General features: G+C 39.1%; 2 protein-coding genes across 2 annotated transcripts; both read left to right on the top strand.

Annotated features, from left to right (window-relative positions):
* Positions 1-313: 313 nt before the first annotated feature.
* On the top strand, positions 314-6,968 carry LOC134749053 (uncharacterized). Its single transcript, XM_063683959.1, has 7 exons — positions 314-856; positions 997-1,294; positions 2,142-2,238; positions 4,064-4,171; positions 5,574-5,681; positions 6,757-6,816; positions 6,894-6,968. The coding sequence occupies exons 1-7, from the start codon at positions 373-375 to the stop codon at positions 6,966-6,968; spliced, it is 1,230 nt and encodes a 409-aa protein (XP_063540029.1). The 5' UTR covers positions 314-372.
* A 6,258-nt stretch (positions 6,969-13,226) lies between these two features.
* LOC134749052 (uncharacterized) lies at positions 13,227-19,371 on the top strand. Its single transcript, XM_063683958.1, has one exon. The coding sequence runs from the start codon at positions 13,471-13,473 to the stop codon at positions 19,369-19,371; it is 5,901 nt and encodes a 1,966-aa protein (XP_063540028.1). The 5' UTR covers positions 13,227-13,470.
* Positions 19,372-24,389: the final 5,018 nt, after the last annotated feature.

Here is a 24,389-nt window from a genome sequence, read left to right as displayed (position 1 = left end):
ATGACGGGCTGATCGGTGATCACGTGGTGCTTTCCATAGAAAACAAAGCGCCGGAAGCTCCGGCCTGGACCCGGCCCGGTCTAGCGTGAGTCACCCTTAAATAACCACGCTCTCACTCGTAGCTGGTGGCACATAAAAGTCATACACAGACTTTCATTAGTAACGAAAGTAATTGTCAGCAAGTCATCGTTTGCGCTACGAATAATGGCGAACACATGTGACGCTCACGGCATAAGTCAACTATTACTAGCAGTAATAAAATTAAGATATAATAGAGCACTAATCTATTTGCTTTACATTAATTTCAGCTTGTCACTTGAATAAAGCGTCATTAAGCCGTTTATCTTCGAGAGGGTCACTTGTTATATCACCATGAAGTATAAACCAAAATTTTCTAATTCTAGTACCCGTTATTTCCAAAAGCTGACCCAATTCGTTTACATTGTTACCGCAACCAACTTTTGGTTCGAAGATGTTAAATTACCTAATCGTTTTGTGAAAGTATACAACTCTCTTTCAAAATTTCTTGAAGCAATCATTATCGCATTGGTTATTTCCACATTTGGTGCAAGACATACTCAAAAAAACTTAACAAACAAGCAAAGCACTGATATATTGATGAAGAGTGTTTCAAGCTTTTTTGTATACATCTTGTACGGAATTATCGTCTATAAAAAAGAAGAAATAAAAGAACTTCTATTTTCATTGACGGTAACGTTAAAGGAAATATACAATGATGAAATAGAGAAGCAAATGATGATGAAGATCAGAATGTACATGGCAGGTCTGATGTTTGTTGGGCACTGCCCAATGATTACATATGGGGTGGAAGGAGCATTTCACGCTTTAACGTCAAGTAAGTATATTTTCTTCACTGCCTGCCCACATCTGAATACTGTAGAAAATGGGTCACACAGATGCTTCATAAGACAATTAAGTACAAAGTTTATCTGGTTTATTTATCCCATATTATTAGGTTGACCTCTTTATTTTCAGATTCTACATTCACAACGATAATTCCAATATGGCCAGATTTAGAAGACAGACGGCTCTTTGCTGGCTTCGCCCGAATCTTAATCTACATAACCGGGTTGCTTTTGATCTCTCACGTCTTGGCCATTTACAGCCTCATTATATGTATTTCCATCTTTCTCGGTTATCAATTCGCCAATCTTTACGAGTACTTCGTAGATCTTAATAATATATTTGACGGAGAAGATAACCAAGAAAACCAAGAGAAAAAATACGAAGTAGCCGTTAAAGTGGGAATAAAAATGCACAACATTATCTTAAGGTAAATGTCTAACGGTGTATGTGAAGTCCCCAACCCGCATTAGGCTAGCGCGGGGACTATAGCCTCGCGCATGAGAGGAGGCCTGTGCCCAGTAGTGGGACGTATATAGGCTGAAATATTATTATTATTCCTATTATTAAATGTCTAAAGGTTATATGTCGATGTATATGTTTAACTTTTTCAATATTTTCTAAAGTATTCAATAAGTCAGAAATATTTTTGGTTTCGATTGACCGGCATGATTAATCTATCTATTTCAATTACCTGCAGGTATTAATCGTGAGGTCGTGATAAATGTGCAAAACGTGACGTACAGAATAATAAATTATGATTGTTAGATTTAGATTTCACATTACTTAGACAGTGCGTTAGATTTGAGCATTAAATCATGTCTTGTCCTGCGCGATAAATGCAACTATAAGGCTAAGCGTATGCTGAGACGCAGGCGACGCAGTGCACGCAGTGCAGCGCAGCGCAGATTTTGTATCTTTTGAACGTCCGCTGCAGGCCCAAGGACGTTCCATACTTTACAAAATCTGCTCTGCGCTGCGTTGCGTGAACTGCGTTACCTGCGTCTCAGCATACGCTTAGCCTAATACACCTACTGAAGATATGCTAGTATGTCCTGCAGTAAAACAAATACTGCGCACAACACGTATAATTTGATAAGCACTTCCGAAAGTCACTAAAAAATCTACATATAGAATTTAAAAAATTAATGTAACCAAAACAAATTGTTTTTCTGACGGTCCGCTTTCCGCACTGGCGTGAACTGATGTACACGCGAAAGATTACGGCGTATAAATTTATTCTCCCCTGAATAAATGTGAGATTATTATGCGTGTAGATGTGTGAACCAGTTGCGATCATCGTGCAAAGTAGTCTACGGAGGGCAAATTATTATCAACGTCTGCGCGATGGTGCTGCTAATGGTCCAGATGATGGTTAGATTATTTTATTCATCGTTCGCTTGCCTTTTTCCCATGCACTTGGGGTCGGCGCAGCATGTCTATTCTTCCATGCGTCTCTCTCATCATACACCTGCTTTTTTTTGCCTTAATTTCCTTTTCTTTTTACATCCCTCCACATTAAATACTAATACCTTTCGCGTCACATGACTTTCACTCCTCCGTATCACATGGTTGTACGTTGTACCACGCTAAGCGATTTGACAATACTTTTTCTGTTATGGGTGCAACTACTCACTGCTGCTTACGTATATATTCATTCTTATCCTATCCGTATATTCTCGTCACGCCACATATCCATTTAAACATTCTCATCTCCGCTATATGCAATCTCTTTTCATTCGTCACCTTTAGGGCCAAACGCGCTGTGCTGACCAGTAAATGATTTTTTTATAATTGTTTCCCTTCAATCGAAGGTGTATCCGGGCATCGCAAAGGGTCCCCGTGACCTTTTTATCCATTCTGTGATAATCCGGTTTTTCACGTCACGTTTATATCGCCATCACACTATACTAGCGAGCCGAGGTGCTTGAACGGAGCAGATAGGCAGTGTAATGCCATCGAGTTCTATGCAGAAGTCTGCTCTGTACCTCTACTACCTCTAGTCCATCTTCACCCACAAGTACAATATCATCGACGAAAAGCATACAACAGGGTGCCCTATCCTGTATGTCTGATATCACAGCGTCCATATCCATAATCAGCAAAAGAAGTAGAGACTTAAAGCAGATCCCTGGTGCACGTCTACCTTGCAACTGCACCGGTCGGTGGTAGGTAGGTATTTTTTATGCTGATAAAAAAGATCGAAATTATGTTCATTCACTGGGTTTTGCGGTGTTCATTCACTAGTTTTCATGTTCATTCATTAGGTTTTTGGGTACTTTTTGATAAATTATGCTATAACTCAAAAACTATGAAAGTAATACAAAATCGCAGAAATTACTTTCTTAATTGTTAAATGAGGATTGATTAAATTGCAATTAATTATTCCAATTATTAATGAATGCTGAGAAATGATTTTTCAAACTTGGATAATTGCTTAAGTGTTCATTCACTGGAGGTCTTACCCTACCAGCGGCTGACCGGACACGTGTACAGCATCGGTTTTACATTGACCGGATTAGCTCCGCACATTTCCCATATATTAATAAGAATACAGCCTGATCATTGTTCTTGGCAACAGAAAAAAGCAGGTATGAAAAGTACCTAAAAGCTATAAAAATAATGTTGAGCTGCTCTGGTGTAACAAACGCCTTATATTACGCCACTTTGGGTCCGATACGAGAGTTATTAGGCGGTCACTTAATAATTCTTTAAATATTTTCCCGGAACATTCAAGCTACAGCCACGCGTTGACAGAAAAATGGAAACATCCGTCATCGCGTTAAGAGACAAATTACCATAAAATGATCTTCAAAATATGAGACAGTTATTAACAATTTATTTCCCTAGAGAATGTTTACTAAGCGACGACTTGAACAGGCTTCCCCACGCCAATAGTTTTTAACTCAATTCAAAATCTTTTCTTTACGTTTTTTTCTTTCGATTTGGAAAATTATATTTATTTTAAAATCCAGTTCCGATGGTATCCATGGGTAATTGAGGGATCTCTTCGAATCTTATGATTTGAATATAATATATCATGACCAACCATAAAATTATTACTTAATCCGTTATGCAACAATGTATTCCAGCAGATAGCTGCTATCTTTGGGCCACATGTAATTATGATTATAAGTATATTGTACTGTTTTCTGGAGCCCGTTATTTTTTCTTAAGTAGGTATTATGTTTGGTCGCAGCAAACTGATCGCTCATTGGTGCAACTGGCTCCAATAGTAATCACGGCCACCGGAGTATTAGTCAGTTCGGGCTTGTTCATATGGAGCGCGGGCGACATCACTTTTGAAGTAAGTTTTTTAAGACTTCAGGTGACATTTGGATGACGACTGCAACAGCTTTAAGGTGACATTCAGATGGCAACTGCAGCTGCTTTACTGTCGCAACATTACTGCCGCAGCCGTGACGCCGGCGATGTTACATCGATTTCCTTGGTAAAATGAGTGACGGATTGAACGTCACTCATTTTATCAAAGAAATGAATAGTGTCAGTGCCCGCGTCAAGTCCGCAGAGGTAATTCCGCCACCGTATTGCAGCTGCTGTTGCCATCCGAATTTCACATTTAGGGGAGACCGTGGTGAATTGTGACAGAGGAGAGTTCTGTTGTGTCATTCTCGATGTTTTAGAACCTCTTAACTGTTAGCATGCTCGCAACAGTGCGCGTTTGTTAGCTAGTAACTTGAACTAACAAACGCGCGCGATTGCGAGTTCGTTATTAGTTAATAGATTCCAAAAAAATTCGTCGATGTCACAACTTTCCTCTGTCACAACTCACCTGGTCTCCCCTAGTGTTGCGGCGCTGACGCAGGCGATGTGACTGTCTTCTTTTTTTGCATGTTTAAGGCTTATTTGGATAACATTGTACTGTAACAAATACCAAAATAAAACTTATTCAGTTACAGTTACCGTATACATTAGAAAACGAGTCTACATAGTACACACAGCATAGTAGACAGCATAGTAGACAGCATAGTAGTTATTTATAATGATATTCTCTTTTAGCTGTACGAGTAAGTATGTAATTATGTTTTTGGACTTACCTATTTACTAGTATTATAGGAAAAAATAATTAACAGATTCACCGCTGAGCTACAGTCGTAGTCGTAGCCGATAACATGGGTTTACTGGTATGAAGTGAAAGTGATTTTTAGAGGCAAAACGACGTGTTGTAATTAGCGCTGAATGGGTTAAATGGGTTAAAGAAACCCAAATTCGAATTTATTTCAATAAAACCCCGGCCAAAAATTAATCCTGCCCTTATTCCTTTCTATGAAAAATTGATAAGTTGTGTCTTCTCGCAATCTACAGTCATTACAACTATTTGTTCGCAGAACTCTTTCTGCTGAGTGGGACAGAAAAGGTCATATGTTGTTACTCTGCCCGGCTTAGCAGCAAGATAGCAAAGAGTATCCGGCGACCAAATGCATGTTCCCTTTAAGGTTCAATTATCTAGTTTCGCCTTATATTGCCCAAAATTTAAATCTAAATCATTGTATGTACCTATGTATTTCTCTACTGACCCAAACATATTTGATAATTATAGACTAGGCTCTATTTGTATGATTACTTATAAAAAGTATACACTACATTTTTATGAGTATTGTCTCAACAATTTTAAGTGATCATTCATAGACCTTATGCCGCTGCATTAAGGTTTACATATGTCCAGATAATTCTATTGTATTTAACAGGCGGAGCGGCTACCGACGGCCATGTTCCACTCGGGCTGGCACAACTGCAGACGGCAATCCTCTGTGCGTGTGCGGAAATTGATCACATTCGCCATGATTCAAGCGCAGGTCAGCCTCTCACTTATTTATTTCTAGCAATCATTTAAACTTTCAAATAAACTCAATAAAAAATTATGTTACTTACAATAAGAATTAGTATCTGTTCTTTTCAGGTTAATATCTGAAAGTTCCCTCACTGAGGGGCCAATTTTTATTTGCAGTTATTAAAATGTGAATATAAAATGTAAAAATCTAAATAACGAGTTTTGAGGATTAACTTTAATCAATTTTAATGTGAGCGACATTCTTATAACTCAGGAATCCTATCATACGTATTAATGCAGTTCCTCTCGCTCGCACTATAATTTATAAATTAATAAAAAAACGAGGCGCTCCTTACGCTACGGGTTACAGCTTTTTTTTTTAATTTATGTCATACGAACTAAGTAGGTTCTAAATAAACTACTTGTTAAAAGTCAAGGTAAAAATGAGTTTTACTTCCAAAATACTACCATTTATAATTTAGTTTTAATTGTTTAAAATATTTTTAAATAATTTTCAATCGTGGCTGAATGCCGGACGGGTCCGTGCCTTTTATGCCTAACGAGTCAAAAAATTACAAAATGGCTGACGAATGTCTAAAATGTCACCGTATTTAAGAATTATTTTGCTTAATATTTAGTTTTTTCTTTGCAAATGTAATGAAAAACATTGTGTGTAATTCCGGCGGTAAAAATATTGCATACTCGAGTCTTTAATTTATAGACCTCGTTTGTAAAAAAATACTTACCGCCCTCGTTGCACAATGTACTAACTCCTACACCCTGCACGAAATAAAGCATTAAGTCTGCAGTATTTCTATTTTATTTATTCCGACTCGGACTAAAGAACTTCAAAGAAGAAGTAATTTGATCGCGACGTTACATATTTACGATTTGAAACTCCGAAAAGAAACTGATTCTACCTATCACTTGTCTATACGGTGTCCCACTGCTGGGTAAAGGCCTCCCCCCTCGATTTCCATTCGTCTCGCTTTTGTGCAATCTCCGGCCAGTCCGGCCAGTCGTTGAGATAATGCGTCCAGGTTCTCCCGCCATCTCCGTCTAGGCCTACCAGATTTTCATTTCTGTTTTTTTTTTTTCAGCACGTCGTGGTAATTAAAGGTCTCGGTGTAATTGAACTGTCATACGACAGCTATATTGCGGTAGGATTTTTTTAAGTATTTTATTGTACCTTTCTAATTAGTTTTACGTACCTACGAATTGTTCTTTATCATTTCAGATAGTGAAATCGTCTTATTCCGTATTCTCAATAATTTACTCAAATCTTAATAATGAATCACTTAATTTTTTTTAAGTAAAAGTATTTTGGGGCACTTAAAGCACTTAAATTCAAACAAGAATTATTAACAAAATTTAACTACCTGTACTGTATCTATTGTTCAAAGTTTTCATCACAATAAAATCAATATTTCACAAATGTTCTTTATTTACACAAGAGCCAAAAAATACCCACGATCAACATTATGCTTAACGAAGTAGTTAAAATAAATAGTCTCAATAAGTTAACAAAAAGTGTCAATGAATGCGCCGGTTTTTGCCATAAAATTGTAAAGATTTCTTAATTTTAATAAAAGACCTTGTAAGGCGGCCGCATAGCATTAATTATGAGTATTCCTCCATAATAGTACCAGAAAAATTAAAGAAAGCAGTCCAGCGGCGAGATGACAAACGCTCCCGGGGGTCCGCTTCGCTGAAACTTGGGCTGAAATCCCGCAATGCCTAACTTACTTCGCCCATCCGTTATGTTTCATCTGGCTCGAGAGTTTAATGAAAATGATAAAAATATTCAACTGCGCCGCGGTTTCCTTATTGTTAAATGCTTTTATTGTTATTGTTTTTGCGTGCTTGAGCTTTATTTGATGTTTTTAGGTCGGCTTATTAAATTCCGAACAGATTTACTTAATTGCGTTAGGTACTATCTAGTGATAAAAATAATATTCGCACATTGGATAGGTTTCACCTTAAATGCCTGCGTGACATTCTGAACATCTCATGGTCGGATCGTGTCAGGAACACAGAAGTGCTACGCCGTGCTAATGTCAGCGGCATTGAAGCCTATCTAATGCGGCGTCAGTTGCGATGGTGTGGTCATGTCTCCCGTATGTCCAATGACAGAGTTGCTAAGCGCATCTTTTACTCAGAGTTGCAGAGTGGGAAGCGGAAACAGGGCGGCCAACTTTTGCGATACAAAGATGTACTGAAGCGCCACATGCGGAGATGTGACATTGAACCATTGCACTGGCGGACTTCGGCACAAGATCGACCGAAGTGGAGGCATACAGTGAGTACAAAAAAGCAGGCCTCCGGAGAGCAGAGATGAGTGGAACTTGACGCGAAGCGTGACGAGTTAAAGGCCCGACCACCTGCGGTCATCAACTACAATTTTGTCGGAGGGGTGCTGACCTGCGGTGAGTGTGGCCGTACATTCACTGCAAAAATAGGCTACGTCACGACCGTCGCTCTCACTAGCCAGTACAAACCCAGTTGCCGTGGCCGAAACCGGCCAGGACAGGATGATGATGATGATGATGATGATGATGTGATAAAAATTCAATTTTATGGTATCTTGTTTTTTTTTTCTTTATGGCTGAACATTTTTTGTGCTTCTGGGGACCATTTTTATTTAAATAAATATTTATTTACATTTGTCTCTAAAACATGTTGTTGTTAAAGATCTATCTTACTGATACTGAGTAGAACGAACTACCAAGAAGATAGAGCGTTTCATGCCAACGTTTGCCCTCGGTTTCAAACAAGTTTATGTACTTAAAACTTGAAGAAAGCCAGGTTGTTATTTTCATCAGATTAATGCGAAAATATCTTAACAAGAAATAAGATAAAAACTTTCGTTGGTTACCGCAGAAATCCATTTCCAAGTTAAACAGATCTTTTATTCGCGTTTTTGCTCATTGAATCTCGAACTTTTGGTCTCCAATTTTTTAAGGAGTGCGGCTTACCTCCGTTTTAACCTAAATTAAAAACGTTTGGCTAAATGCCTGGAACTAATAGGGAAAATTTTAATAAATCACTAAATTTAAATATACATTATGAATTGTTTTATTGCATATCACATTACAAACATGGATGGAATAGAACATAAAGGTATACATGTGACACAGCACAGGGCACAGCAATATAAGAGGGCTACAAGTAGGTAGGTGATTTGATTACAATTATTTTAAACATTTCATTAAATTAAGAGTACACATACATTATTACATTATTTCCTTACATAAACAAAGCACGGTAATATTTTCACCTATTGACTTGATCAAAATATTCATTAATAGTATAAAAACATCCACTAATCAAAAATAATTTCAGCCGTTTTTTAAATTTGCCTAGATTTTCCAGATCTTTTATAGAGTTTGGAAGGTGATTGTAGATTTTTATAGTCATATAATGGGGGCTACATGTGACAAGTTTTAATTTCGAAAAAGGCACTTATAGTTGATTAGCATTACGATTATTTCTTTTAATTTACATGATTCAAATATGTACATGGACGCAACGGTCATTATTTCATGTTTGATAAAATAGGGTTTACACGACTCCTTTTGATCTATATTTACTAGAATTCTGATGCATTTTTTTGTAGAATAAATATTTTCTCAATATCGCAGCTATTTCCCCAAAGGACCGGGCCATATGATATTCGCGAATAAGCATATGCGTAATATGCCGCAAGGGATGTCTGTAGATCTGTAGCTCGTTTTAGATGCTGGAGGGCGTATATAAAAGATTTTTTTGACAATACATTTTTTGATTCTTATTTTAATAATGGTTTTAACATCATGTTATTAGCAGCGCCATTTAAATATAATTACATTAACTGTAATAAATTTTATAGTTTCCGCACAACGACCTCCTAGCCTAGTCGGTAATGACTGGCTACAAAGCAGGAGGCCCCGGGTTCGAATCCTGGTAAGGCCATTTATTTGTATGTTTATTATAAGTATTTCGTCCTGAGTTATGAAACTTGCACATAAAGACAGATGTGCAAGTCTCGGAGATTTTCCAAAAAGGTGGAAATAATTTCGGAGATTTCAGAAACATTTTACAGGAAACAAAGGTAACTTTCATTTTGTAAATGATTAATTTAATTGACAATGCCCCGAAGCCTTTTTGGCACAGACATCAGCTGAGCCACCTTCCCTTTCAATTAGCTTGTAAGCATTATCGTGTACTTTTATTATGTACCTATGTTCAAACTTTTTGAATAAACGTCTTTTATTTATTTCGATTCCCATACAATAATATGAGGTTTTTCCATGTGTGTGTAATTACTAATGCACACATGTTTCATACGACGCGTTTCAACACACTTTTGCGAGGGAAAGAAAGGAAGGAACAAGATTAAAAAGCTTGATTATACTGGATTATACAGAAATGAATTAGTTCATTAGAAAACACAATCCCCCTAATGACTGCACCACTGGACAATCGGTGCAGTCATAAGGGTTCCCGGCAACCTCGGTTCTCCATGCAAAGGTAGTTCCGCTCTCCTTTTAAAACGACTAGCTAGATTGCTTTGAAACTCTGTACTTACAATAGGATAAGGTATATCTATGTGTATAGTTTATGTAACTTCAGATACCATATTTAAAAAAATACAGCGAATTTAAGTTTTTCATACAAAACTTGCTTTTGCTCTATTTCGTTTGTTTTATAAACTGGAGCCATTATAAACTACAATTCAGTCAGCTACAATTTATCTTTAACCGAATAGGAACTACGAATAGGAATAGGTACTACTATGTAACGGTCATTCTCAAAAAATATGTCTGCGGTCTAATTGCCTCGACCCTTACAAAATGTATGAAAAGAGTCGTGGCAATTAGACGCAACCGCAGACATATTCCCAGAGAATGACCCGTAAAATAGAAACAGTTTCCTGTATAACAAAAGATAATTTGTGTTTTCTTCTTATAATGAGACTAAAATAGGAGTAAAAAAAATAAAAAGAATGGAAGCTGAGGGCTTCTTAGTTTCTTTTTGAAGTGTAGAGAAATATTATTCCAAATAATATAATAGGGTTGACCACAAACGGGTCCGGGATAAGGAATGTGTATTTCCTAAACATTTATAAACATACAAAGGGTAACGTAAATCAAAAGGTTAAGTTGGGCCTTAAGAAGGAACCCTCGTATATCCATCTGTCCGACCCGATTATTGTTGTAGGGAAACTTTGAGAACGAACGAAGCAAAGGCCAAGAGAATAATATATTACAAAGTTTCATTTACATATTTAATTATCTTCTTTTCTCTTTCTACGGTATTTACTTTCCGTTAATATTAGAATCTTCTACTTTACAAAGCATTTAACATTCCATTCAAACAATAGGGGGTATTACTGCAATGTTCTACCATCAGAGTGCAGCACTAGCCCCCTTAGTAAACCATATAGTAACTTAATATTGTCTTCGGTTACCGCGATAGTTACTCATGAAATAAAACTATGAAAACGGATTATATCGCGTATATTGAGTCACCCGTTGACCACGAACGCTGTAAAGAGTTCGAAACGTCGGGATGTATTATAAATTCAATATACGCGATATAATCCGTTTTCATAGTTTTATTTCATATAGTAACTTATTCATACTGTGCCTATAACAGTTTTAGATAAGTTTTTAGAGATAATAAAATATGACATTGATGCATCAAGGCGGTTTGATTACAGAGGACCTACCGGGAAACGCGAATCCGAAATTTCGCTATCTGCCTCTTTATCGCTCGAATAATTATGCAAGTGACAAATATGTTAGATAACGAAATTTCAATTTTCTTGTTTCGTCAGACCCTCAGATTGTGGTAGTGGCGCCCCCTACGCAGAGTTTCGCGTAATGTTCCCTATTTCGGCCATTAGTGTCTATGACAATCTATACCTACCTTGCCGGCTTGCTTAAATACTTTCTGTGTCGTGTGACACAATACCTACATTCTTTTTTGACTTTATTTACGTTTTTTAGACAGTCTGGGCATAGAGTAACTTATACTAGAGCGGTACTGTCATAGTAAATTTTGTAACCCCAGTAAATTCACTGTCATCTGTCGACACACTTTAAAACTAAAAATGAAGATTTATAAAAATACGATAAAATGTATTTAAATATGGATAAATGATTTTTTTATTTGCATTAATTATTTTTATATGATTTTGACCCATGTTCTTTCACTGATATACGATAAAATTATACAAACGAAACCGTCAACGCCCTCTATACGAGAGTAGGCAAACTAGTGGCGCCATCTGATCGAGAATAAAATTTTCGTGATTTTCGAGGCACGTTTTTTCCTTAGACTGTATCCATCTATTACGGAGTTATATCTATCTTAGGTCTGGGTGACATACTTGTACCTTGAATAAATGCATGTTGGCATTATTCAGTGCTGCACGGCGGGCGGCGAGTTGAGCTTGTTGAAACAAAAGCAATTGCTCTAAAATCGATATCTAGGTTATCCGAAACAGGCGTTGTATTAGGAAAATACTGTGCCACTCAATGTTGTTCTCGTATCTTAGAAAGCAGCTTTACTTCGGTTTTTTTATGTAATAAACATTGTCTTAAGAAAATACGAGGCAATATTTTTCTAATTTCAAAGTTTATATTACAATAAGTACCCTTAATGAGTATTTTCATACAAAGACTTATTATTTCTTTATTTAAACTTTATTGCACAAACAAAGAGAAATGTACAAATGGCGGACTTAATGCCAAAAGGCATTCTCTACCAGTCAACCATTAGGTCAAACAGAGACAAAAATGTTATTACAGGATAGTTAACCGTTATTTTCTTAACGAAAGGTCATAATACCGGGGCCACATAAACGCCGTTGAAAATCGTGATAATCCCCAGTGTGGCCATATGAAAAACGTCGAATTAACGCGATAATTAACTTCTTCGTTTCTCGGCCTTTCGCGTTAGTGTGGCCTCATCAAGCGAATAGATGAATCTGGTGTCGCCTGGCCTTACAAACACAACGAAGCGTAAGTATACATTTACTATAAAAATAAAATTAAAACATAACACTCGTTTTTGGGCTGTCGTGTAACAAAAGACGTTTAAAGTGTCAAATAAATTAGTTTATTCGTATTGTTTTTAAATTGTTATATTTTGCTTTTCGGGAACCTTTTAGGGAAGAAATAAAAAGTCTCATGAGGGAGTTTTACGTATTACAGATACATAATAGCTAGTAAAAGAGTAGGTTGAGTTCATTGAAGATAACTGGCAGATATTTATCAAATGTTGTCACTTATAAGTACGGTCGATGCCCCAACTTAAGTACCTATGTCGCCATGCTAATCGTATAAAAAAATGGATACTTATGCTAGGACATCGACTGTAATGCGTAAGTTTCTTGTAGTCATTGGAACCTACAGTCTGTCAAAAAAGAGTAGAACAAAGTGGCAACACTGTAGTGTCGTCCCTTTCAAATCAATCTAAGGAAAACGGGACGACACTACAGTGTTGCCACTTTTTAATTTATACTCGTTGTTGGCGATGCGCTCTTTATATCTGTAGCTAGTTATGTTTTACTTATAAAAATCATTGTCGTGTTAAATTAGACTTTAATAGTTTAGACTTAAGGCTGAAAATTGTTTGTATCATATCTAATGCAACTCGTTGCTATGTGCCGCCAGGCAGTCCGCTGCTGGCCGCGAGCCTATGCACATACGCTCTCGTGACATTTTTTGTAATTGTGTGTTTTACATAATATATCTTCGTGTTAGAACCTCGGCCTTTTCTTCATACGAACCCCATACAGTCAACAAAGTGGTCTTCGAACCGGATCCATGCACCGCACTCCGACTACGATTGAAACGCGGCGGTCAAAAGCGCGTCGTGCAGAACAATTAAAGAGGCTTCTAGAAGAAGAACAAAGAATGTCTGAAAAGGGCGAGACGTGTGAAGCACCTTATGGTCAAAGTTCTACAGCCAGGTTGGAAGAAATTAAGCCACTTTCAAGTATTCCGAATGATTTGGTTATCATAAAACCAACGGAGGGTAGCGTGAAGTCTGAACCAACCGCGGTAGAATTAATAAAGAAAAAAATAATTCATACTTCTGCTTCGTATGTTAATGCCAGCAAAGCTAGCAGCAAGGGCTCAAGAACTTCATCGGCTTCTAGAACAGCAAAGAAGAAGCAACTTTTGTTAGAAGCCGCAAAACAAAAAGCTGTCATACAGATGGAGATCATCGATAAGACTCTGGATGCTCAATTAGCAGAGCTGGACGACGAGGAACAAGTGTACGGTTCACAAGTAAGTCGAAGGAGCTATTCTCGAAGTCGCGTTGAAAATTGGGTGGAAAATCAGAGCAACTTGGAATCGCAAGACGATTTGCAGCCAGCCCCCGATAATGGCATAATTAACATGGGCGAGTTGCATCAGCAAGTGTCACATGTACCGCCCGAGCCCGGTCCAGCGCCACGCGCCGCCACGCCCGCGCCAGCCCAGGCGCCCGTGCCGGCCGCTCCGCTGCCGCCGCCCGACGGCACCGTCATGGCACTCAACAATGCGATACAAGTTATGGCCGATGCTGTGAAGAATATCTCCACTGCCAGCGCACCGAATACCAGCCTACTCAGTCGACTCAGCACGCCAAAAGATCTCCCCGAGTTCTCTGGCGATTATTTAGAATGGTTGCAGTTTAAACAAGCATATAACGAGTCTACTGAGTTATGTAAATTCACCGATAAGGAGAACCTTTGGAGGCTTAGAAAATGTTTGCGCGGAGCCGCTAAGGATGCAGTCAACGCTTTGTTCATAAGTGCCACGTCACCTGAGAAAGTCATGTCGGCGTTGGAACTACGATATGGTAACTCCGAGTGCATCATTTCCCGCATATTGTACGACATTAAAAAGCTTCAACCATTGCACCAAGATTACCACAAAGATATTATAACGTTCTCGTTAAAAGTTCAGAACTACGTGGAAGCAGTACGAGCGGTCGGTCAAGAGGAGCACCTACAGGGGGTAAACATAGTTTCCATAATTTTATCTAAGCTGCCGACCGTACTAATATCGAAGTGGTCAGATTATAGCTTCAATTTAATCAAAGATGGTAAAAAACCTAGATTGGTCATCATGTCTGACTTTCTTAACGAGGAGGCAGTCAAGATTTCAACCACTGCAAGTACCTATATGGCCACTAAAAGTGAGAGTTACAAACATAAAACCTCAGACACTAACAACGCACGTAACCATACAATATTAGTGCACGGCGAAGGAAGCGATAAAAAATGCCTATTTTGCCGAACATCTGTTCACAAGATAACCGATTGTAAACAGTTTAAACGAGCGCTGCGCAAAGTCAGGTGGCAATTCGTTAGAAAAAACGGCTTATGTTATAAATGCCTATTATCGAAACACGAACGAGAATCGTGCCGTGCGCCTGCTTGCGATAAGGACGATTGTGGCGAAGCACATCATCGACTCCTGCACTACACGGTAAATAAGATCGAGGTACCGCTTGCGTCATCATCATCATCGGGCCCTTCGAGTTCTACAACATGTCCTACTACGAGTGCGTCAACGCAGCAAGACCTCGAATCCAAATCTGTTCCTGAGACTTTGACGCATATTAACGTAAGTGATAAAACGGTGTTGCTGAAAGTAGTACGTATCAATGTTCACGGACCTACCGGTGTATTTTCAACTACGGCCTTATTGGACGATGGTTCTTCGATTAGTTTAATAAGTTCGAAATTAGCGCGGCGCGCGGGATTAAGTGGACGTACTAGCACGTTTTGCACACAAGGTGCATTTCTCGGCAGCGAATTAGTGCGCGATTCTACCATTGTGAATGTGAACATTACGGGTATAGACAATAAGGTGCATAATTTAAGAGTGCGTAGTGTCGACGATTTGAGTGTACCGTTGCAAAGTTTATCAGTTTTAAAATGTACTAACTTTACTCATTTAAAAGATATTAGAGATAAATTATGTACTTCCGATTCAAAACCTGAGATGTTAATAGGTCAAGATAATTATCATTTAATGTTGCCTTTACAAATTAGAGAAGGTAAAAATAACGAGGGGTATGCTAGCCTCACTCCCCTGGGTTGGTGTGCTCATGGGAAGATGTACGTGCCGCAGGGCGTCCGCCCGCCCACGCAGGTCGAGTCTAACCTTTTTATTTCAGATATGGAGGACACGACGGATACCTCAGAGGGTCTCGATCTGTTAAGGCAGATCCATGAGGAGGTCCGCCTGTCATTCAAAGTGGACACGATGGGCGTGACATGCGCGCCGCGGCAGAACGCGCAGGACGCGCGCGCCGTGGCGCAGCTGCAGCAGTCAGCGGAGCTGCGCGCCGGCCGCTGGCATGTCGGCCTGCCGTGGAAGGAGGACCACCCATCCATGCCTGACTCGTATCCTAGCGCTCTTAAAAGGATGAAAGGTATCGAAAATAAAATGACAAAAGACTCTGGTTTTGCTGAAAGGTATCGGGAGCGTGTGACGCATTTACTTCAAAATGATTACGCATCTCAGCTGTCAGATACTCAGGTGAGGCCCAAAACATGGTATCTCGCTCATTTCGGAGTAGATAACGTCAACAAAAAGCGTCTGCGTTTGGTCTTCGACTCAGCAAATAAGGTAAATGGCTTATGTTTAAACGATTTCTTATTAACAGGTCCCGATTTGCTGTCGTCACTATTTGGTATTATGTTACGCTTTAGGGAAAACAAGATTGGAGTAACTGGCGACATCAAGGATATGTTTTTAAGGATCAAGATTCGAGTCGAAGATCAACACGCTTTAAGGTTCCTATGGAGGGACAACCCTACTGACGTACTAAAAACGTATGTTATGACATCACTTCCGTTTGGGGCTAATTGCAGTCCTTTTGTTAGTCAGTTTATCAAAAACTTGAACGCGCGACGGTTCGAGTCAACTATGCCGGACGCTGTCGATGCGATATGTAACTCGCATTACGTAGATGACTACATAGACAGTTTTGCAGACGAAACCGCGGCCATCAAAATGGTAAGAAATATAAATTTAATTCACAGTGCCGGCGGTTTCGAGATGAGAAACTGGACTAGCAACAGTGTCTCGGTTTTAAACAGTCTGCCAAATCAAACCTTAGGTACAGCGGCCGTAAGGTTTAAAGTCGATCAGCAGCAACAAGGTGAGCGTACTCTCGGCCTAATATGGTATCCGGCCGATGATAAGTTGACATTCGACTTATCATTAAAACGGATTCCCGAAAGTATTGTCAACGGTGATGAGCGTCCTACAAAGCGTCTTATGCTCAGGGTAATAATGTCGATTTTCGATATTTTAGGATTCTTATCTCCTTTCACCATTCAGGGTCGTATTATGCTGCAGGATACCTGGCGGTTAAATATAGACTGGAATGATTACATTCCGGATGTTATTTACAACAAGTGGCGAAAATGGATTGACCTACTTAAGGTAATTAGCGACATACGTATACCAAGGTGCTATCAATCAGCTGTTCGCAATCACAACCACGGAGATGACGAGTCTCCACCTGTGCGAGTAAGCGAGACGGCAGATCACCTGAGCGGAGCATCTGCTGGTACCCCGAGCGCGACGTTGCCGCTATCGACGTTTGCGCCTGGCAACGTTGCGCCTACGTCATGCGCTACGAAGGTCTACGAATCCGTAGCAGAGCCTACAAGCGCTACGCGTACGGCAAAGGTAGGTTATAATAACTTACAATTGCATGTGTTTTGTGATAGTAGTACTCGGGCTATGTGTACTGTTGCTTATTGGCGTTGGGAGATAAATGGTCGTATTAAAGTTGCCTTTATTGCCAGTAAATGTAAAGTTATGCCTGTAAAACCATTGACAGTACCTAAGGCCGAGTTACAAGCTGCACTATTAGCCGCAAGGCTGGCTAATACAATAGGTAAGGAGCACAAGATAGTTCCCGAGCGGCGTTACTTTTGGTGCGACAGTTCAACTGTGTTGCATTGGGTGCGTAACAATACGCGCTCATATAAAACGTTCGAAGCGAACCGGTTGGGCGAAATTGATGAGTTATCCCGCGTAGACGAGTGGAATTATATACCTACAAAGCTAAATGTAGCGGATTTAGCTACGCGGGAGACTTTCGATTGCGCTCAACTAGATAAATGGTTCGCGGGTCCGAATTTTTTATATGAAGACGTATCCTTGTGGCCAAAAGATGTAATTTTGTCACAGTCAGACGCCGCGTCGCCTGAATGTGTTGCTGTCGTACATGAGGGTTCAATTGGACTGGCTGTACCGGACCCATTGCGGTTTTCTTCTTGGTTACGCTTGAAGCGGGCCACGGCTACGGTACTAGCGTTTATCGACAGATGCAAAGGTCTTCAAGGACAAGTTGATTGCGGTACTATGGAACGAGCTGAAAGATTGCTTATACAGCACGCACAGGCGGAGTCCTTCGGCGAAGATATCGTCACTATTAAAAATGGTAAGCCGTTGCACCGCACCAGTAGATTGGTCTTTCTGTCACCGGTGTTTGACGAACATAGTCTGCTGCGAGTGAGCGGCCGCATAGATGCTGTAACAGACGTACCTATTGATGTTAAAAGGCCGGTAATACTCGATGGTCGGCATCAGGTGAGTAAGTTGATCGTCCGAGATTATCACGTGAAGCTGGCGCACGGGAACCAAGAAACCATAGTTAATGAGGTAAAACAACGGTTCTGGATCTTACGTCTAAGACCAACCGTTAAGTTCATAGCTTCATCCTGTATGCTGTGCAGAATCCGTAAGTGTCAACCGCGTATTCCGCGAATGGGGGACTTACCAAGGGCACGAATGGCACATCATCAGCGTGCATTCTCATACTGCGGTTTAGACCTGTTCGGACCGATGGAGGTCGTCGTGGGACGACGCCGTGAGAAAAGGTATGGAGTTTTGTATACTTGCCTGACGGTGCGCGCGATCCACATTGAGCTAGTCTCCTCTCTGACTTCGGACTCGCTGATAATGTCGCTGCATCGGATGGCGGCTAGGCGTGGCTGGCCATCACACCTGTTCTCCGATAATGGGACGAACCTGCGTGGCGCCTGTACTGAGTTGCAGCGATCGATGCAGGAACTGAACGCCGAAGAGCTGAAAAGCTACGGTGCCAACAAAGGTATGGAGTGGACTTTTATCCCTCCCGCTAGCCCCCATTGGGGTGGGGCGTGGGAGAGGCTAATTCGTAGCGTAAAAACGTCTCTCAAAGTAATTTTAAATGAGCGTGCACCACGGGACGAAGTTTTAAGCACGCTTATGGCGGAAGTCGAGAATATAGTGAACTGTCGTCCCCTGATGCACGTCTCTGTAGAAAATGGAGGTGTGGAATCACTCACACCGAACCATTTCCTTCTTGGCACGTCGTCAAATCTGCCTACTATCGGTTCTTTTGACGGCTCTGATCTGTACCTGCGGAAACACTGGCGTACAGCTCAGCGGCTAACCGATATGTTCTGGCAGAGATGGTTGAAGGAGATCCTACCCGACCTCATACCAAGAAGGAAATGGCACGAGGAAAGGAAGCCGCTGCAAGTCGGCGACCTCGTCCTTGTTGTGGACCCGAACTCTCCCCGCAACATGTGGCCAAAAGGTTTGGTCACTCAAGTGTTTGCCGGTAAGGACGGGCGCATAAGGCTGGTGGAGGTAAAGACCAGGACTGGGACTTGGCGTCGGTCTGCGGCACGCATCGCACCTATCTCTTTAGTTGATTAGTGCTGAGGCAGCACTAGGGTGGGGAGTGTTGGCGATGCGCTCTTTATATCTGTAGCTAGTTATGTTTTACTTATAAAAATCATTGTCGTGTTAAATTAGACTTTAATAGTTTAGACTTAAGGCTGAAAATTGTTTGTATCATATCTAATGCAACTCGTTGCTATGTGCCGCCAGGCAGTCCGCTGCTGGCCGCGAGCCTATGCACATACGCTCTCGTGACATTTTTTGTAATTGTGTGTTTTACATAATATATCTTCGTGTTAGAACCTCGGCCTTTTCTTCATACGAACCCCATACAGTCAACACTCGTTTTTGCCAAACTGTAACGAACTGGCATTAGAACCTCAAGCCCGTCCCACAGACTACGCGGCTTCGCGCCGCGATTCGCGCACGAGTGTGGCGCGGGCTTCTGGTCTGGAAGTAACACGTCTTACCGCCCGGCTAATAATAAATAATGCAGTAAGTACAACTTCACAGTTAACTCGTAATTTAAGTATGTTTCAATAATAAAAATAAAGATACTGCTGCTATAACAGTTACCTAGGTCTGCGTAGCCAAGTTTTCCTCAAGATATTATATAATTTTCCGGTATAGGTAAGAAATAAGCGCCGAAATTATCAAACTCCATAAAACAATACGATATAGCTGTTAAATCAGTTGAATATATATGTAAATTGAAATGGAACTAGCTTCCTGCAGATTATCATGACAAACGCGAGCTTACAACCGACCGCGTGACGTGTATACGGTGGGATTATAAATTTGCATAATTTGTGCTAATACATAACCGACTGTTAACCCTGATATATCAAATAGCGTTTAAGCGGAAGATAAAGAATGAAGCTATTGTTTATAACCTCTTATTGTTTCATTATCATCATGTTTGTAGCGATGTCCCGGATTTTTATTTTACTACGGTTCACTAGAGGAGCCTGGAGGTCCAAAGCAACCTCAATCAACTTCGTACTGTTTGATAAAACTAAATACCTACTAAAGTAATAGGAAAACAAATATCCGACTTGCAACAGTCACAAACATTGAGCTGTTTCAAAATAGATACCTAATTTAAAGAAAAAAAAACTTGGGTCGGCTATAAGTTATAAGCACAACTTATAGTCCATTGACAGTACTTTTGATTACGTAAATTAGGGTAGTACCTAAGTTATCTAAATAACTACGAGATTTCATTCGCACTATAGTCAAGTAACATACCTAATCTATTTTGATAGCGATCCTTCCTATTACCAAAGTGAATGTACAACCTAGAAACTGTCGCGTAATGTCCTGAATGTGGATAAGCCTCTTTAATGAGCTTCATCTTGGCTTTACACATTAAATCATAGTAAAATGGATAATTTTAAGCATTTGCTTTGCAGAATTATCATGAAAACTGTCGTAGTCGACATATTAATTGATATGAGAGGCTTTAACGTAAATTCCGATTTCGACTACATATTCCATTATTTCGTATCACCTCAAAATCTGCATGTAAAATAATTTAAATGTAACTACAGGTTTCGCTTGAAATGTCAATAAAAAGGTCGACGGTTAAGACTATGAATTTGGACTTCCGGTTCGAGCGCCATCTTGATAGTTAGCATCGTGATTAATTACTTTGTTTTTTGCTTATTAATATTGTTTAAAGTGTAATATCGATAGCTTATTATACAGTAAACTAATGTGGTAGTGTGCAGTGAATGGAGAATTAATTTTGAAGCGCGTTTAACCACCATCTTGGAGTCAACGGCCGGTAGTCCACGTGCTTCTTGTAAAGACTAGCTATCGATTTACAAGAGCTAACAAATCACCGTACACTGTCTTGTACAACCGTACAATTTTTGTCGTTTGTAAACCTCTCAATACCTTGATACTGGCGAAATAGTCCTACTGGGCTGAAGCCATAATTTTAAAAGAAGAAGAAGAAGACTATGAATTAAAAGTATACGACATCAACATTTTAAAACTAGTAGCACTTAAATAAAATACGCATTCAACGTTGATAGTAGGTAAGTAATGTAATTATTTTAAGTACATCAAGTGCAGTGTTCGTGATCGTGATAGATGCGATGTAATTTTCTGAAGACTTTTTGAAGAATGCGCATTTACAAAGGTCTATTATGGTAAATAAAAACACGCAGGCGTTATGAATTTTAGTTATTCAATCTGTTTTCGATATGATACTGATCTGTCAGTGTCAAAAATGACGTTTTCCCCTCACTAGCTCGGAAAGCCATCTTTTATCCTTTAAAACAAGCGGGGAAAAACGCATTTTATCCACTAGTAGGGAAAGTAATTTGACCTTGGATGGAGCGTGTTTAAGTAGCTTTTGACAGATAACAAAACGTAAAACGCTCATAATAATGGTTCGTTCGATATTAATTATCATTAAATAAATGGTTTGAGAATTTAATAAATAATACCAAATTTAGCTTTATTTAATGATTTTAAGTCATAAACCTTAAATTCCATAAGAAACATTTGTTTTTTTAAATGATGTTGAATGTAATTCTGAACGCACAAGTTGAGTCGATGCAATTTTAAAACGCATCGTCAGAAATGTCAACATTGTCAACAAAAATTTTCTCACCGACTCCGACACGTAAAAATACACAACTTCCAGAGTTTTCTGTTATAATATCGTATTATCGTAAAAAAATTAGTGATTCCAGTGATGAAGATGATCTAACGCCTGTGCATGTTGCACTTTCCTCGCTATAGTGAGGGGAAAAGTATGTGTTACAAACGGGTGCAAATGTATTTTACTTCTCGTGTGTTGAAAGACTCGCTTCGCTCAGGATTCTATTTTAGAACCACTCGCTTCGCTCGTCGTTCAACTATAGAATCCTTTCGCTTGCTCGTGTTTCAATTCCACACTCGCGGGTAAAATACAACTTTGCACCCTTGTATAACAAATAACTATTTTGGTTTTAAGAAATGTCGTATACTAAAATTCGGGACTTCTGGTTCGAGCGCCATCTTGATAGTTAGCCTCGTGATTAATTACTTTGTTTGTTGCTCATTAATATTGTTTAAAGTGTAATATCGATAGCTTATTATACAGTAACCTAATGTGGTAGTGTGCAGTGAATGGAGAATTAATCTTGAAGCGCGTTTAACCACCATTTTGGAGTCAACGGCCGGTAGTCCACGTGCTTCTTGTAATGTCCAGCTATCGATTTACAAGAGCTAATAAATCGCCGTACACTGTTTTGTACAACCGTACATCAATTTTTGTCGTATTTAAAGCTCTTAAGACCTTGATACTGGCGAAATAGTCCCACTGGACTGAAGCCATAATTTTGAAAGAATGAATGAACTAAAATTACACTCGCGTACACTTGCTATAAACGATCATGTGTGCAAACGCGATACGAATGTCATACGATACCTTTATATTAAATTATGTAGTCAGTACACATTGAAAAGTTAGGGACATCAAGTTTAAAACTACTAAAAAATATATGCTGAAATTATTTCTAATTGTATGTACTTACTTGTACAATCGGCCATAAATTTAATATCATTGTTTCAAATATACCGTAGTATTAATTAATTTTATTCATGTCACATTTTTCAGAAATAATACCCGCGTATCCACTTTATTGTAAACGGATGATCTGTAACTTATGGTGAGAAAAATACGGCTGTCTTCTGGCACAAGGATTATTAATCAAAAGCATTTGATATCAGAAAAATATGATTTTCCTCTTTAGTAGAAGGTCGTCGATGTAAGTGATGCCGTTTATATAGGTCACGTAAATGGAATTTATTTTAAAGTAAACGAAAAAATATGTACTTATCTACACAGTTGCATTTGATACAAAATGTATCTGAATGATGTATTATTAGGTTTTATGGATGTAAGTAAAGGGAGGTAGATATGGCACTAGGCGCTCGATCGTGAGCCATCAAATATAGGTTCGGGAACCTATATTGAGTAAGTCGTACGGATGACGCCAATGTGTCAAGATTGTCACAATCATCTACTAAATATTGCCTGCATTTTAGTTTTGTCAACTATGAACGTCACGCGTCTATTGGATTTACCCATAATTATTGCTGCCCTATTGGTATGAGCTGATGCTGATCATATTTAATTGTGGATCAGCGGCAGTTAAAAATAAATCTTAGTGGCATCCTTAGGCACTAATATTATATGAAGAAGCTATGGTTGGTAGTTTATCGCAAAAGCATGCGGCTGCAATTTATTTTTGAAGAGGTAAAATTTAACACAGATTTGCTTAGTTAATAGATAAGGTGGTTCGTCACCTCTAAATTATTAGAATACTAAATTCAGTAACTAGGTTAATATCTGAATCAAATTCAATTTGCAAGACTAATACCGGTTTACAAGCACGATGGGTTGTATAAAATACAAATGACACAATAATCCGAAGCTCGTACAAAAACGGAATCAATAGTTCGTTGGAGTATAAATAAATACATTTTCCGGATGCAACTTTTTATTCCCAACGTATAGCGGGATAGCTCTGTTATTGAAACATAATCTCATTTCCTTTTGAGTGCGAAATAAATTTTAGATACCCGATATCTGATACGTGTTGAATTGAGTTCGTGTTTTTCTCAATAGCTTGTTTAGTTTTATTGAGAGGTTTAAAACAATTAACATGATATATTTAATATTAGTAACAGAAACGAATAGCTGTTCGAATGAAATTTATTACAAGCGCTTGCTTGATTTTGAACTATAAATAAATTGATTAATCTTGATGAAAATACAACAACGTCATACAACCTGTTGCCCGTGGTTAGCTAGGCTTAAACTTATATTTCGTCTTCTGTGTATTTCTTGTAATTTTATGGTGCACAATAAAGAACATTTACGTACAACCATTAGTTATGCATTCTTGGTACTATTGGCTCTGGGAGCTGTAGACCTTCAGAACCCCCATGGCTCCGCCATTTTGAAGAATTACCTAAAGCTCAATCGACAAAGCATTTCAAATAATTATCGAACCTGATCACTAATATTTCACGAGAATCGGTTGAGATATGCA

The sequence above is a fragment of the Cydia strobilella genome, chromosome 17, assembly GCF_947568885.1.
Source record: "Cydia strobilella chromosome 17, ilCydStro3.1, whole genome shotgun sequence".
Classification (NCBI taxonomy): domain Eukaryota; kingdom Metazoa; phylum Arthropoda; class Insecta; order Lepidoptera; family Tortricidae; genus Cydia; species Cydia strobilella.
Note: the sequence above shows the minus strand (reverse complement) of the source record. Positions and strands in the feature narration are given on the sequence as shown.

Bases quoted from the DNA above. Each gene is read 5' to 3' on its own strand.
- LOC134749052 (XM_063683958.1), top strand. From the start codon at position 13,471: ATGCACCGCACTCCGACTACGATTGAAACGCGGCGGTCAAAAGCGCGT.
- LOC134749053 (XM_063683959.1), top strand. From the start codon at position 373: ATGAAGTATAAACCAAAATTTTCTAATTCTAGTACCCGTTATTTCCAA. The intron at 2,239-4,063 runs GTTAGATTATTT...GTTTGGTCGCAG, and splicing joins TGCTAATGGTCCAGATGATG to CAAACTGATCGCTCATTGGT. The intron at 5,682-6,756 runs GTCAGCCTCTCA...TTTTTTTTTCAG, and splicing joins TCGCCATGATTCAAGCGCAG to CACGTCGTGGTAATTAAAGG.